At 36.4% G+C, this 16,715-nt stretch overlaps 1 protein-coding gene across 1 annotated transcript; it reads left to right on the top strand.

The window, feature by feature from the left end:
• The first annotated feature begins 12,780 nt into the window (after nt 1-12,780).
• On the top strand, nt 12,781-13,970 carry LOC131613734 (uncharacterized). Its single transcript, XM_058885379.1, has 2 exons — nt 12,781-13,591; nt 13,711-13,970. Exons 1-2 carry the CDS (start codon nt 12,781-12,783, stop codon nt 13,968-13,970), a joined length of 1,071 nt encoding a protein of 356 aa, XP_058741362.1.
• Nucleotides 13,971-16,715: the final 2,745 nt, after the last annotated feature.

Genomic DNA, 16,715 nt, shown 5'->3' with positions numbered 1-16,715 from the left:
CAGTCAGCGTAGCCTGCCATCTTGTACTTGCTTCTGATGTGATCTTTGTAGATACAACGTTTGAAATAATCAGAGTCAAACAGCTTGGTGCAGAGCATCTTCTTGTCTTCTGACCTTGAAGTGCTTCTAGCGTGATACCGAAAGAACTTCAGTGCTTCTGCTTCTGATCTCAAGTTCTTCTGATGCTTCATTAGACCATGTTCTAATTTTTCTTGACCATCTTCTGATGTCTTGCGAGAGCATGTTCTGATGTTGCATACCTGAACCTTCTGAGTTAGTGCTTCTTGCGTTGATTTGTGCATACTCTATATATATTTCCTGAAATGGAAAATGCATAGGATTAGGGTACCACATTGTCTTATACAAAATTCATATACATTGTTATCATCAAAACTAAGAATATTGATCAGAACAAATCTTGTTCTAACAAAGCCAAACCTAAACATGATACTCTTAACAAGAAGCAACAATGGGTGGCTAAGAATGTTGCTCTAGTAGCACACACTTCTCTAAGAATTCCTGCCAAGGAAGACTGGTACCTTGACAGTGGTTGCTCAAATCATATGACTGGAAGAAAGAACTTATTAGTAGACATCAAACTTGATGGAACCAGTTATGTGACTCTTGGTGATGGAGAAATAAGAGAAGTCAAAGGAGTTGGTAAGTTAGGATGTCTTGGTGTTCCTAATCTAAATAATGTCTTACTTGTACCAGGACTGACTGCAAATCTTATAAGTATCAGCCAACTGTATGATGAAGGGTTCAATGTCAGGTTCACTAAAGAAGAATGCATTGTCACAAATGGAGAAAATGAAGAAGTCATGGAGGGATTTAGGTATAAGGATAATTGCTACCTATTTGGAGCCTAACACCTAAAACTACCCCTCTGCCTACTCCATGATCAGAGAAGAACTCATGGTTGACTGTCAAGAAGCTGATGAATCTGATAAATCTGATGAAGAATCATATGTTGGAGACCTCACCATCAGTGAACTGGATGTTGGCTTTACTGAGACATGTCTAATGAATGAGAAACTGTGTGCAAAAGTACGGGAGTATAGGAATACTAATAGATTCCTACTAGAATAAAGAGTAAGTCTCATGGAAGATATTTCTGATCTGGAAAGAAAGTTAGAAGACACAAGATCTAATGAACAAGCCATCAGAAAGATGGATGTTCTGAAAGAAACTAAGCCAACCATCTCAGGAGCATGTGAAGATGTCACAACAGATGTCTTGACATCAAAATTTACTAATGAGTCAAGTGTGAGCAATGAATAAAAAAGCTCCTCTAGCTGCAATGTCAGAAATAATGTTATTGTTAAAAGCCCTTCCAAAGACTTTGTCAAGAAGAAGAGTACTTCTGTAGGACCTATAAAGAGCATAGATGTGGCTAAAAGTGTAGGTATTGGTCCCTCAAAATCTTGGAGCAAGGTTGTTCCAAAGAAGAGGAAGGCAAGAGCTGTTGAAGAATTCGAGTCTGATGTTGAAGTGAATGTTCATGACATTCTGTAATACGGTGAACTGACTTTTTAGAAATGTCGCGGTAAGCAAGAGTCGCCACCGACTTTTATTTTATCCAATAAGAAAGGCTAAAAGAACAGAAAAAGACCTTTTAAAGATTTTGAGTTCGGGGGGTAAGTTATACAAAGGGAAGGTGTAAAGCACCCTTTGTATCGATGATTATCCATGGACTCTTAATTGCTTAGCTCACTTTGTTCTCAAAATGTTTGAATTTGTTTCAAAAGTAGGGTGTGAATAGAAATTTGAATAAGAACTCTAGCTTGTAAATACGCGTAGTCTTTTTGAATTTGATTTTTGAAAAGAAGTGGGAAAATATTTTGATTTGATATAGAATTTGAAAAAAAAAAAGAGCGAGCAATTAAAAAGCAATAACCCTTAAGTTAAAAAAAATCGTTCTTTTAGCTTTTCAATTTGGAAAGGCTATGCATACCATAAGAGGGTAGGAAGTCTTTTCATTGGATGTAAAGGGTCATCGAAATTATTGTTCGCCATAAGACTGTCCCTGCCATAAAGAGGGCAGGTAGTCTAAGGGAAGGATATAATAGTCATTTAAGGCAACATGCAAGGATACCTTAGCAACCGGGACAATCATCATGTTTTACCGAGGCAGCTTCGAGGGACAAAATTGATGATATCACTGAATAAGGCAACCTTTGCTTTAGGTATCCTCGGAATCGAGGGGCTTGACTATTTTTAGTATAATTAGAGGCAACAAATAATAAGGCAACATGCAACAAGAGGGATTACCCTAAAGGTGTGTGTGTGGCACAATCAGGTGGTTAATTCAGATACTTTATCTTATAATTAGTGATCTAACTCAGTTCAAGGCTTGCACTCCCTAAGATTACTAACCACGCAGTTTAAAAATGCAGAAATTAAAGGCAGAAAAATAAAAGTCCTACGCTATTACAATAAACACCTGCCGGGAAGGGGAAATAAAAGCAGAAAATAAGAGGGATAAATAATTAATTTAACTATCTTGAGCCTTCGTCGCTCCTTGATCAATCCCAGCAATAATAGGGCAAAAATAATCTTGTGGGCAAACCACAAGAAGATACAAAATATTGTAATCCTGCAAGGCAAGGGCAAAAAATTATAATGAAGAAGCACAAGGCAGAAAAAATCAGAAAAGTTAGAAAACCTAAAACCCTAATCTAAACCTTAGAGGTTTTTACCAAGATAACTTATTGTGACCTAAACAAGGTTTATGAGGCTAATGACAACAAACCTAAAATTACAACTAAATCATTAAGTTAATTAGCCTAATTAATATAATTCAATTTTAAATTACAAAATTAAATCAAAAAACACTTATCCCTAATTCTAAATTAATATAAAGTTATTAATTTATTACCTAATTAATCAAATAATTAATCTAATTACTACTTAATTAAAACTATTATAAACAAATAAAAACTATTTAACTAAATTAAACCAATTAATTAAACCTAATTTATCTAACTAATTAACCTAAATATTCTAATTTTTAATAAGTAAAATCTAAGTGAATGAATAGTTAACCTAAATTGATTAATTAATTAACTATAAGAAAAATAATGAGAGGAATGTGAGGGAAAAGGTTGAAAGAAAAAAAACAAAAAGAGTGTCCTTAGCTGGGATTCAAACTCAAAGTGTCTTAGTCACCAATATCTCCACTCTCCCAACAGCGTAGCACAACTGTTCTGATAGCTAAATAGAAACAAACAATTAAATAATAAAAGAAACATGACTATGGGCAAAGTCAACGAACCATCACTGTGGGGCCCCCCATGTTCTACGTGAGCCAATGTGATGAAGTAAGAGAGCGCGTCTGGGTTGACTAGCCACTAACACGCTTCCACGCCTTGGTTAAAGAGTCAGCCACCCGGTCTTCTTCTTAAACCTCGTAACCTGTGGAAATACATGCGATTACTTCTACGACTTTACTTGCGGATTTTTCCACAGATTATTCTCCTTCCATGGCCACCATTGAAAACCTACGAAATCCAATCCAAACACAAACCAAGTCTACCCATAACATCTAATTAAGGTGCTATGAACTCAATGGCACAATTAGTTTTCAAAGATAAGCACTCTAAATGTGAAAACGAAACATCACGAATTTTATGCCCTAACTATGGCACATGCATAAACCCGCCACGAAACTCATGAACAATGGCTCAGAATGATTCTAAACTTCCTTTTGACCATATCCACGAGCATCAAATTTGTTTATAAGTCATGAATGGAGAGTTTTAGATTTCAGAAACTTATCGAGTTAGTGCAGTCTTGTAGAGGACGATTTGATCTGTCCTGGGCTTTGCAAAAGATTGGAATGAATTCCTTATGTCCTCAAAATGATAGTGAATCGTCTGGAATTCGTGAATGATAGCTGCCACCAAGTCTCCTTGTTTGCCCTAGGTTCCTTGAGTTTATATCTCCACACCCTAGTCCTTGGCTTCCTATTTTCGTCCCCTTATTTGCTGGATGTTGTGAGAATATATAGAGGGAGAATTAGGGCAAGAGATTTGGAAAGAAATCAACATATTTGTGAGAGAAAAGATTGAGAAAAATTTGATTGAAAAATCTCATGAAATATTTCTATATTTGTTTCAATCTTTTCTCAATCAAATATATTTGAGTTACTTGAGCCTCGAGGACGATTTTATGATTGATAGAAACCAAATCATGCATTAATTTGATTTAATTTTATTTTCCCTTGATTTAAATTGAATAAAAATCAAAGATAAATAAAATAAAAATCCAAACTCTTTACCAACGAAATTCCATGGTTCTCTAGGTATTTCTTGGGCTTCTATATGATCCAAAATAAAGTCCCACAATTTAATTCATTATCTTTGGTATTTTATTTGATTTATTTGCAATTTAAATGAATAAAATTCAAATAAAATATAAATAAAAACACCAAAAATATAAGAATAGTTTTATAGGACCTTTTATGAATCATATGTTTGCTTGAAATCCAAAACTTAGGCCCATTTATCCAAAAAGTCCATTTTGCTCAATTAGGGTTTTGTAGATTTATTGAAATTTGGCCAACTTCTATCAATCATAACTCTTTCAATTTTTATCGTATGGAGATGATCTAGAACTTTTTGGAAAGCTCAAGATGTCCTCTGAGATCCACTTTGCAAGCTTTTTTACATTTGAGGATTCTATTTTGAAGATATGGCTTCTGGAAGAAAACAGCTTTTTGCAAATTTCTAGAAGGACCTGTAATGTTTTGGCTCATATCTCTCAAATGAAGAATTTTTGGCCTTGGCTTGTGAGAGACAAAATTGTAGAGAATTCAATTTCATTCAAAATAGGCTTTGGTTGGGAAATGTTTGATGTTCCATGTGAAAGTTATGGCTGGTCAAAGTTCAGTTGACTTTTAGTCCAAAAAACCCTAATTTAGAAACTTTGATTTTATTGATTTTGGAGCTTTCCTTGATGAATCATGATCAACTCTTGATCAAACTATTAATGATACTTCAAAATGAGAATGTTGACAAAAAATCAGGAACTTTGACTATGATTTGACCATAGTTTGACTTTTAGGTCAACTAGTCGATTATTGATCGTTTGGGCCATTGAGTGAGCAATCTTTTGAATCAGGGCTTGAAAATTGGCATGAGGATACTTTGAATCATATGGGAGACCATGGAATCCACTTGAGGTATCAGAATTTCACATTCCTTGATTAAATCATAAATCCTAATTTTGGATCTTATGCTTAGGAGAAGAGTGAGCTTGTACTGTCTTGAGCAATTACAAGTCAGGTGAGTAAAAACATCTTGGAATTTGATGGGAAAATTTTGGGGTATGACAGCTTCCCCTGTTAAATCTTATACCTGAGGATGTAGATTGGCTTGTGTGCTTGTCGAAATTTGAAGGTGAAAGAGGATGGAATACTAGAATACCAAGAAATTTGCCCTTGCTGATGTAGGGACCTTTTCTAGAGATGGGCTTGGAGATGCCATCTGGAAATTGATGAAAGTTGTCAGGGATGGGCTTAGAGATGCCACCAGGATATTGAGATTTGATTGAGATGGGCTTAAAGATGCCATCAAACTTGATAGACTTGAGAATCAGAATACGTCGTACGTTAGACTGTATCTGAAGGATATACTTAGGATGAGTCGTACGTTAGACTGAATCCACCGTGTTGGTAAGTGTCAAAGTAAGTCGTATGTTAGGCTATACTTTTTAGGACAAGTCGTACGTTGGACTAGGCCCAATTGCATCGATAGATGTCTGGATGAGTCGTATGTTAGGCTGAGGGATGGGTCGTACGTTAGACTAGGTCTGATTGCATCGATAGATGTCTGGAAAGCCGTATGTTAGGCTGAAGGACGGGTCGTACGTTAGACCGGATCCAATTTGCATTTGATAAATGCATGGAAAGTCGTGCGTTAGGTTGAAGGATGGGTCGTGCGTTAGACCGGATCCACTGTTTTGATAGCTGTCAGAACACACCGTACGTCAGGTTGTATCCTAGGATGTGTCGTACGTTAGACTGGATCCCTTGTATTGAGAAGTATTTGTTGAATGTTAGTCGTGTCAGCACCGTTCGTAGTAACTGAATTAGACCTTGAAAGGATGGTCGTGTCTACACCATTCGTGATGATAGAATTAGATCTTCGAATGTTAATTGTGTCACCACCGTTCGTAGTAACTGAATTAGATCTTGGAAAAATTTTGATTACTGCCAGGGGACTGACGTAGATATCATTGCCAGGGGACTAATATGATAAGGACCAAGTGAACACCGCCAGGGGACTAACATGATGAGAAGAATTTTGATTACTGCCAGGGGACTGATGTAGATATCATTGTCAGGGGACTAATATGATAAGGACCGACTCATCACTGCCAAGGGACAACATGATGAGAAAGGTTTTGATTACTGTCGGGGTACTGATGTAGATATATCATTGCCAGGGGACTCACACGATAGGGAGATAACTTAATACTGCTCGGAGACCAATGTAATAAGTTGTAGTTATATATCATCGCCAAGGGACTAACATGATAGGAGTAGATTTTGATTACAGCTAGGGGACTGATGAATAAAAGGCATACTTCATGTATGTTTTGAATTCTTATTAGGTTATTCATAGAATAATGTACGCATATTAAATTCCTTGTCATAGATGATAAAAACAAAGGGATGCGATTTGATGTCAAAGTAATGAATAAATGATACAGTAATGTATTTTGTCCTATATGAATATTATAAATTTTATTCATATTATTATTATTATTATTATTATTATTATTAAAGTCAACAATACAATGATAGTTGTGTTAATACAGAAATTAGATTATAATTGGCGAATATAAGTAGTTTATTAAAAAATTTATATTGCACATAAATAAGAGAATTGTCAAATATTATCTTTTATTTCTTAAAAATATTATATACATCTTTTGTATCATTTTTATTAATATTAATATAAATATTTTTATTTTTATAGCTAGAACATGGCATAGGATTTGGAGAAAAGCAAAGTTGTGCAGGCACGTGACGAACTTCTTATTTTGCAGTTGTTTAGTTTCAAAGAAAATATTTATCAACAAACGATTGACATTATATTAATAACAATAAAAATTTGTATTTCATTTTAAAAAACAAATCTCATTTAAAATTTCAAAAGGAAATAAATCATATTGATTAAATAGAACAACATCAAAATTAAATGAATAAATATAGACCATTAGAATAATAAAAACGAATGGATAAATTTTGGTGTCATAGTAAAGGGATATATTTAAATTAATCACTATATCAATTATACTAAGTACTAAAACATCAAAATTTTCAATTCTACCTACCAAATAAGTTGTCCTTGAAAAAAAACCACAATAACACGAAAAATAACAAATATACAACTTGTAAAATTGGCCATTCATTTGATCGAAATACACATTTGAAAATATTTTTTAATATATTTTTTTTAAATATAGAAGTTAAATAAGGAAAATATTTAAAAAATAATATTTTTTTTATTTTTTTATTTTGAACTATATTCTTTACCTTATATAAATCATTTCAACAGTATATATAATGATGGGTGTAAGTCTTAAATCTCACAAGAAAAAGAATAATAGGTGAAGTTTTATAAAGTGGCCTCTGTGTCATTCAACCGATCTTATTTTTGCTTAATTTTGTTCATTTCCATGATGCTGCTTTCAGGTAATAAGTAAAAGTTTGTTTTATCTCTCTAGTTCTATACTTCATATACAATCAACATACTCCAATATTCTTAAGAACACAAGATCAATAATTAAATTTTTTTGGTTGCAGGTTTATCAAGTGGTGATTATAGCGTTATGGATATAAAATGTATAGATGGTAATTGTGCGTCTGATGGACAATGTAATACAGACTGTAATAAAAAAGGATTTAAGAATGGTGGCACCTGTAAAATAATTTATCCTAGTTCTAACAAATGTTGTTGTACTATAGGATGAGATATTTTGTCCTTTTGAAAAAATAAGTTAATAAAAGGCATACTTCATGTATGTTTTGAATTTGTAACATCCCTAGATTGCTAATCACCACTAATTATACCAATAAGAGTAGTTAAGCATAATTATGATGATGATTAGTAATTAGAGGAGAATAATAGAATGATGTTAGTAAAGATAAACATAATTAGTTTATGAAAGTTTAAGTTGAGGACAAAATAGTCCTTTCACTTGTGAACTACATATTTAAATTGGTGGAGTCTAATTCATTCTTCTTCCTATTTTTTGTTCCTTCCACTTAGAGAATTTGTGAACAAGAGTAAGAAGAGAGGGAAGAGGGAGAAGAAGAACAGCCCCTTGCATGCAACATTCCCACTGATTCCATCATCATCTCAGCCCTATCATTCACCTATTTCATCTCCAGGTGGGTTTCTAGGTAGATTCTGGGGTAGAAATTAGGATTTTACATGATTAGGGATTAGGGTTTATTAAATGATTGTGTGTTCATATGTGAATTTTCTGATTTTTGTGTTGCACATTGATATGAAGCATAAACCTACTTGATTATCATTACATTAACATGCATGTTGTTAATCTATGCTCTTCCTGATGAAATCCTGCTATATTAGTGTATGATCATGTTCTGGATGATATTGGGTTGTTGGGAGCTTTTGGATTAATGTTGGATTGGAGTTAGTACCTTTAAAATGCAGAATTTTTGGGTCTGTCAGCAATGTAACCGGTTACATGGTTGATGTAACCGGTTACATGTATGAAAAAGGGTGAAAAACACAGTTTTTGGGTCATGTAACCGGTTACATGATTCATGTAACCCGTTACATTACTGTTTTGGGCAGTTTTTCAAAAACTTCAGAAATTCGTAACTTGAGTTTCGTATATCCTATTGACGCAAAATTTATATCGTTGGAAAGCTAACGGAAAGGGCTATTATATGTATAAGGTCCCATAACCTTAACATGATTTTAATTATTTCTAAATTAAAGTATATGTCTTGTATCTTGTTTAATAAAAGTAAAACTTAGTGAGGTAAACCTTAGGGTACCTATTGAGAAGGACTAAAGAGATTTAATAACAATGTTGTGTCATGAACAAGGGTTATATAATGGGCATAAGGGTAGTAACGGTGTGATGCTTGTTACTTATATATGGTTGTCCTTGCGATGCGATGTCCAAGGATGCTCCCAGACCATATATTGAAGGTCCTTCTCGGGTGTGACGCTCAGGATTGATTGGTGCTCCGTAGTTCAGGAGTATTCTTCGGGGATGAACTCCCGGGGATGCGAACCAATACCTTCCCCTCTTTGTCTTCACTATTGAGAATTGAATTGTGATATGCCATTCGATGTTAATTCCATGATTTTAAAGAATCAAATTGTGAGATGCAATTCGATGTTAATTCCATGAATATTAAAGAATTGAATCGTGGAAAGATCCTAGTCCTAAATGAGGTTTTGATCTTGCTTTCTAGGATGTGATCCTAGTGCGTATGTATAATTTCTATGATGGAGAGGTTAAAGAAATACTACACATCTTGCGGACGTGGACGTTGGGTTCTCTTTCAGTTTGAAAATGAATTTGACTTCGAGATGGTAAGATAAAGGATAGTGTACAACTATGAGTACGCGTTTGGTTGACTATTCATGTATTATTCAGTCATTGGGCGTATTGTGTGGGTTGTACCTCAATTATTCCATTTTTTTTAACCTTTTGGAGGGATAACAAGTGGTACACCTTTGGAGGGTCTTATGCGACGTAAGAGTTGAGATCGAAGGCATGAGACATGCTTTATGTTGTTTATGTCAGATGAATTTTGAGGATCGACTAGGGAAATGTTACCTGGGAACTGGAGAGTCAGATGAAGGATTCCTATCCGGAACTTTTCACTTGAAGTATGTTTTCGTGGACGAAAACTCTTTTAGTGGGGGAGAGTTGTAACATCCGTATTTTTCCTTAAATTAATTTAATTAGAATTTAAATTATTTATTGGAATTAATTGGCATTTCTTTGAAAATTATGGAAAATAAGAGAATTGGGCCAGTGTGACAATTAGTAAAGGGGAGGTGTTAATTAGTGGGCCTTTTACTAAGTTATGCTATTTTCCATAAAATAAAGGAAATTGGGAGAAGAGGAGTTAAAAAGCAAAAGAGGAGAAGACTGAAACACGTGAAAGAGCAGAGGAAGAGGAGAATGGAGAAAGAGGAAGATTCAAGATTTTGACTAAGGTAAGGGGGGGACTCTTCTGGTTAACCTCTATTATCGGGTCGTAGGCGTTAGGATTGAAATCGTATACTATTGATTCGATAGAGAATATGTTCTAGGTTGGGGTTTTGGTATTTAGGTTCAATTTTGTGAACTTTGTGTGATTACTTGTTGGTAGTGATTGTTGATGTTAAAAGTGTTGTTGGTTGATGATATAACTCATATTGCATGTGAAATCCCTCTGTTTTTCGTATACAATCGTATTGGTTTGATTGGGGGATGTTTGGGGGGATTCAAGGTGCTGAAAACTGGTTTTTGGGTTGCAGGTACGAGGTAATCGGTTACCGAAAGGGGTGTAATCGATTACCCATAGTAAAAACAGCAAATATGGGATTTTGAACTTCAGTAACCGATTACTGGTGTTTGGGTAATCGGTTACCGCTGTACGTTTTTGAAAAATACTTGTTTTTATAAAACTCATAACTTTTGATCCGTAAGTCCGTTTTGGGTGCCGTTCGAAGCGCTAGAAGGCTAACGGAATGCTCTTTATGATTAAAATAAATTAATTAGCACTAGATAATTTAATTATTATGTTATTTGAAAATGACATGTAATTGTATCTGTGTATGCCATGGATTAATGTTATTTAAGAATAACATGTATGGAGATTGTGTATTATGTGCTAATTGTGATACATGGAATTGATGAATGATAATTTCTATTTATTGTTGTGATTGTTACATGATGAATGTATGTTATACCAATGGTGGATAATTCAATATGTTGAATTGTGAGGGATGTGTTAGACATAGTATTATGATGATGTAAATCTCATGTTGTCGTTGTGTGGATTTGATGTACTTGGTACATAATTGTGGAATGTATTATTGTTATAGGCATTGTGTGATGAGTCAAGATATGATAATGTTGTTCATATGATTGAAGTGGCGATGTTGTGATAAAATGATTATAATGTTGATAATGTGATCATGTGGTGATTGTTTTGATGTCTAATGATGTTATTGTGATTGAATGATGCATATATATAAACATACTTTGATGATGATGATGATGATGATGATGAAATGATTATTTGAAGATGTTACTCATTAGACTTGACGATGTTATAAGTATGTTCATGTATGTTTGCATTCATTCATGTTCATTGATGATACTGTATCCATAAGGGTGTGTTGGATCAGTGAAGGGCATGATTCCCATTGTGTGGAATCTGTGCTGGCAGGACCGTATCTTGATGATGTTGGATCGGTCATGGGTTATTCCCATTTGATGATGTTGGTACCACATGCATAGTGTCAGTTGCATTCATATGCATGACTTTATAACATGATTGGAGGTTTTCCAGTGTTATAAATATTGATGATGTGTTGGTTGTTTATGATGATGAAACTTGCCTGAATATATGTTGATGTTGGGTGAATATTATACTGTTGATGTTCTGTCGTTTATGAACTGATAACATTGTTTAATTGTGAATGAGACTCACCCTTACTGTTGATCATTTTCAGATTGAGGATAGCAGCTGTTCGACTCGGTGAGGATTAGCTCATGAGTCAGTTGTTTAGTTAGCGTCAGGTGTCATGCTCCGATAGTTGTAACACTGGGGACGCGATGTTTAGAGTTTATGTTTTATAACTCTAGTTATGTTTTGATGTTTGAAGAATTAGTTTGAAAGATGTTAAACTTAATCTGTTTGATTTAATTCCGCTGTGTTGACATGAATTGTTTTAATTAATGAGAATTGCCTCAGTGAATGTATGACATGACTGAACGATGTTTTTAATTTATTTTGAATTGTGGCACCCTTATTTCATGTACTCTGAATAAACTTGTTTAATTTTCCGCGGGGTTTAGAAGGGTGTTACAAGAATCAATTTACGTTAATTAGTATTGAGCCTTATCAACTTGATATCTATGTATGTGACAGGAGACTTTATGGCTGAACAACCAAGAAGGAGGTGAAAGCCGCAAGCTACTGTTGTCTCGAATCAGAATGAGAATCCTGAAGGAGGAGTTGGTAACAATCAGTGGGCACAGTTGATGCAGATGCAACAACAACACCAGTTCCAAATGCAGCAACAACAACAGGAATTTATGGCACAAATGATGCAACAGATGCAAGGTGTCCACCTACCTCCGCAACAGAATGATGGGAGTAGAGGCTTCCGAGAGTTTTACCGCATGAACCTTCCCGAGTTTCATGGTGATTCTGACCCTCGTAAGGTTCACGATTGGCTTACTAGTGTTGAAAGGATTTTTAAAGTGACTCCATGTTCAGAAGAAGACAAAGTGGTTTGTGCTACTCAAGTGTTACGTGGACCAGCTGCTCGGTGGTGGACAAATGCTTCCGCCAAAATGACTACATTAAGAATTGATAAGACTTGGGAGCATTTTAAGGCAGACGTGTTAGAAAAATACTTTCCAGATAGTATGAGGGTTCAGAAGGAACAAGAATTTCAAATGCTACGCCAAGGCTCCATGACGGTGGCTGAATTTGCGGCAAAGTTTGAAGATATGGCAACTTACTCTAGTCAAGCTCTCTATGCCCCGAATGAATGATGGATGATTAACCAGTTTAAGATCGGACTCCGTGGAGAGATAGACTATTGTGTGGGACAGCAACGTTATAACACTTATGTTGAATTACTTGAACAATGTTACATTGCGGAGCAAAGCCTAAAGAAGATCGAGCAAGAGAAAGAACAAGCCAAACCAAGTCAAGAGAATTATAAAAGGCCAAATCAACACTTGAGGCCAAGAGGAGCACCATCCAAATACAAGCCGAACCAGAATCTTAGACCATCACACTCACCTTTTTGTAACAAATGCAAGCGAAACCATGTTGGAGGTTGCAAGGGTAGTGAAGGTGTAACGTGCTTTAATTGCGGTAAGAAAGGGCATTTTGCTTGGAATTGTTCAAATAGGAGCAGTCAAGGAGGGAATACAAGAAGGGTGTATACACTTGATGCAAAGAAGGCGAAGAGCAACAATGAACTAATTGCTGGTACGTGTCTACTAAATAATCAGACTTGTCTTGTTTTGATTGATTGTGGAGCATCAAACTCCTTTATTTCACCTCAGTGTGTTCAGCGTATCGGATTAGAAATGGTACCCTTAGATTCGCCGATGGTAGTTGGCACGGCCGTCGACGGAAGTGTAGAAACTTCTCGAAAATGTGAGGACTGTATTATAACTGTTGATGATCGAGTCTTCCAAGTCGATTTGATTTGTCTACCACTTAAGAGGGTGGACGTGGTCTTGGGAATGGATTGGCTCTCGGCCAATTCAGTGCTCATTAATTGTAAGGAAAGGGCCATCCTGGTTCCAGCTGTTGTAACTGCCCCAGAAGATTCAATGACTACTCTTTTGGAAGGTATTATCCATATGATCAACTGTTTATATGATCAAGAGAAGAGTTTTGTCCTTTTCTAGCTGAGAATCCTAATGAGAAGTTACCTGTGTCACAAATTCTGATAGTTTGTGAATTTCCAGAAGTCTTTCCAGAGGATGTCACTTCCTTACCTCCTGAGAGGGAAGTGGAATTCTCTATTGACTTGGTACCGGGAACAGCCCTGGTTTCCGTTGCTCCTTATCGAATGTCACCGATTGAACTTAAGGAATTAAAGAGCCAGTTATTTATTTTCCAAACACTTTATCAAACCCAGTGTTTCTCCTTGGGGAGCTCTAGTTTTATTAGTCAAGAAGAAGGACGGTGGGATGCGATTGTGTATAGATTACCACCAGCTAAATAAAGTGACCATCAAGAACAAGTACCTGTTACCTCAAATTGATGACCTACTAGATCAATTAAGAGGAGCGTGTGTTTTCTCAAAAATTGATCTACGATCGGGTTACCACCAGATTAGGGTGAAGTACTCCGATGTTCCAAAAACCGCATTTAGAACCCGGTATGGACATTATGAATTCCTCGTAATGCCATTCGGAGTGACGAATGCACCTGATGTGTTTATGGATTACATGAACCGAATCTTTCAACCTTATCTTGACCAGTTTATGGTGATATTTATTGATGATATTCTTATCTACTCTCGGACTCCACAAGAGCATGCTGAGCACTAGAGGATTGTTCTATCAGTTCTACATGAGAAGTAACTTTTTGCTAAGTTCAGCAAGTGCGAATTTTGGATGACGGAAGTTAGATTTCTTGGTCATGTTATATCGCAAGGTGGAGTGGCAGTGGATCCATCAAAAGTAGAAGCAGTGGTCCATTGGGAGAGGCCTAAGAATGTTTCACAGGTTAGAAGCTTTTTGGGTCTAGCCGGATATTATCGGAGATTCATCAAAGGGTTTTCTCGAATAGCCTTACCCTTATCCCGACTCACTCAGAAGGAGACTCAGCTTGTATGGGACGAAAGATGCGAGAAAAGTTTTATACAACTAAAGAAGTATTTGACTACGGCCTCGGTTTTAATTATTCCAGACCCCAATCTCCCTTATGAAGTATTTTGTGATGCATCGAAGAAAGGACTTGGAGGAGTTCTAATGCAGAATGGGCAAGTGGTAGCCTACGTTTCTCGGCAATTGAGACCGCATGAAGAAAATTACCCTACTAATGACTTAGAATTGGCAGATATCGTCTTTGCACTTAAAGTGTGGCGCCATTACCTATATGGAGTCCATTTTCAAATGTTCAGCGATCACAAGATTTTGAGGTATCTTTTCGATCAAAAGGAATTGAACATGAGGCAAAGAAGATGGATGGAGTATTTGAAGGATTTTGATTTCGAGCTTAAATACCATCCCGAAAAGGCAAATAAGGTAGCAGATGCATTGAGTAGGAAGGAATTGCATATGGCTAATTTGATGGTGTTGGAATTAGAGCTATTGGAAAAGTTTCGAGATCTCAACTTACAAGTTATTGAGCTTCCCGCAGGAATAGTTTTCAGTAATCTGGGAATCACTAGTGAACTAAGGGATAAAGTCCGAAGTTGTCAATTGGTGGATGAAAAGTTGCAATCTAGTTTTGGACGACCCGGTTACTCTCAGGAAGCAGACGGGATAATTCTCTTTAATCAACGCATTTCCGTTCCCGAGGATGAAGAGTTAAGAAGGACCGTACTCGAAGAGGCTCACAAGAGATAATTCGCTGTCCACCCAAGTTCATCAAAGATGTATTAAGACTTGAAGAGAGATTATTGGTGGCCTGGTATGAAGAAGGACATCAACGAGTTTGTAGCCCGGTGTATGGTGTGTCAACAGGTGAAAATATAGCACCAACGGCCAGGAGGATTGTTGCAACCACTTGAGATCCCTGTTTGGAAATAGGATAGTATCTCCATGGACTTTGTAGTGGGATTACCACGTACACTCAACGGTTATGACTCAATTTGGGTAATTATGGACCGACTAACCAAATCGGCCCATTTCTTAGCAGTCAAGACCATGTACAATACCATCCATCTCGCACGGTTATTCATTGAAGAGATCGTACGTTTGCATGGTGTTCCTTCAACGGTGATATCAGACAGAGACCCAAAGTTTACTTCTAGATTCTGGAAGGCATTTCAACACGCCATAGGTACACAAGTCCGTTTGAGCACTTCAAATCATCTGCAAACGGATGGCTAGACCGAAAGAACAATTCAAACCATGGAAGACATGTTAAGAGCTTGCGTGTTAGAAGGCGGAAGAAATTGGAAGGATCACCTACCTCTAATTGAATTTGCTTATAATAACACCCATCATGCGAGTATCGGGATGGCACTGTATAAGGCCTTGTATGGAAGAAGATGTAGGACGCCTCTTTGTTGGTCGGATGTTGGTGAGAAAAGTATTCTTGGACCAGAGATTATCCAGGAAACAACTGAGAAAGTAAGGATGATATGTGATAAGTTGAAGAGGGCACAGGACCGCCAGAAGAGTTATGCAGATGCTCGAAGGAGACCTTTAAAGTTCGACGAGGGTGACCACGTGTTTCTGAAAGTTACCCCTCGGCTGAACTTGAAAACCCCGTTTAAGTTAAGGAAGCTAAGTCCGACATTTGTAGGACCTTACCAAATCATCGAACGGATAGGAGAAATGGCGTATTGGCTAGCATTACCACCATCTCTTTCCGGTCTCCATGATGTGTTTCACGTATCCCAGCTTAGGAAGTTTGTTCCCGACTCTTTCCATCCCATCCTCCCAGATACAATTGAGGTAGAAACGATTCTTTCCTTCCAGCCCCATCCAAATTGCATATTGGAGTATTCGAGTAAGAAGTTGCAAACCAAGGAAATACCAATGGTGAATGTTCTATGGGAGAATTCGAGTCCGGATGAGGCTACTTGGGAGTTGGAATCCGAAATGCGAATTTTGTACCCTCACTTGTTCTAGTAAGTTCTAAATTCGAGGACGAATTTATTCTAAAGGCGGGGAGAATGTAACATCCCTAGACTGCTAATCACCACTAATTATACCAATATGAGTAGTTAAGCATAATTATGATAATGATTAGTAATTAGAGGGGAATATTAGAATGAAGTTAGTAAAGATAA

This window comes from Vicia villosa, linkage group LG6 (genome assembly GCF_029867415.1).
Source record: "Vicia villosa cultivar HV-30 ecotype Madison, WI linkage group LG6, Vvil1.0, whole genome shotgun sequence".
Taxonomy (NCBI): domain Eukaryota; kingdom Viridiplantae; phylum Streptophyta; class Magnoliopsida; order Fabales; family Fabaceae; genus Vicia; species Vicia villosa.
The sequence above is the reverse complement of the archived record's forward strand: the minus strand, read 5'-3'. Positions and strand labels throughout refer to the sequence as shown.

Coding starts and splice junctions, on each gene's coding strand:
- LOC131613734 (XM_058885379.1), top strand. CDS start 12,781: ATGATTAACCAGTTTAAGATCGGACTCCGTGGAGAGATAGACTATTGT. Junction 13,592..13,710: donor AATGACTACTCTTTTGGAAG/GTATTATCCATA, acceptor GTGAATTTCCAG/AAGTCTTTCCAGAGGATGTC.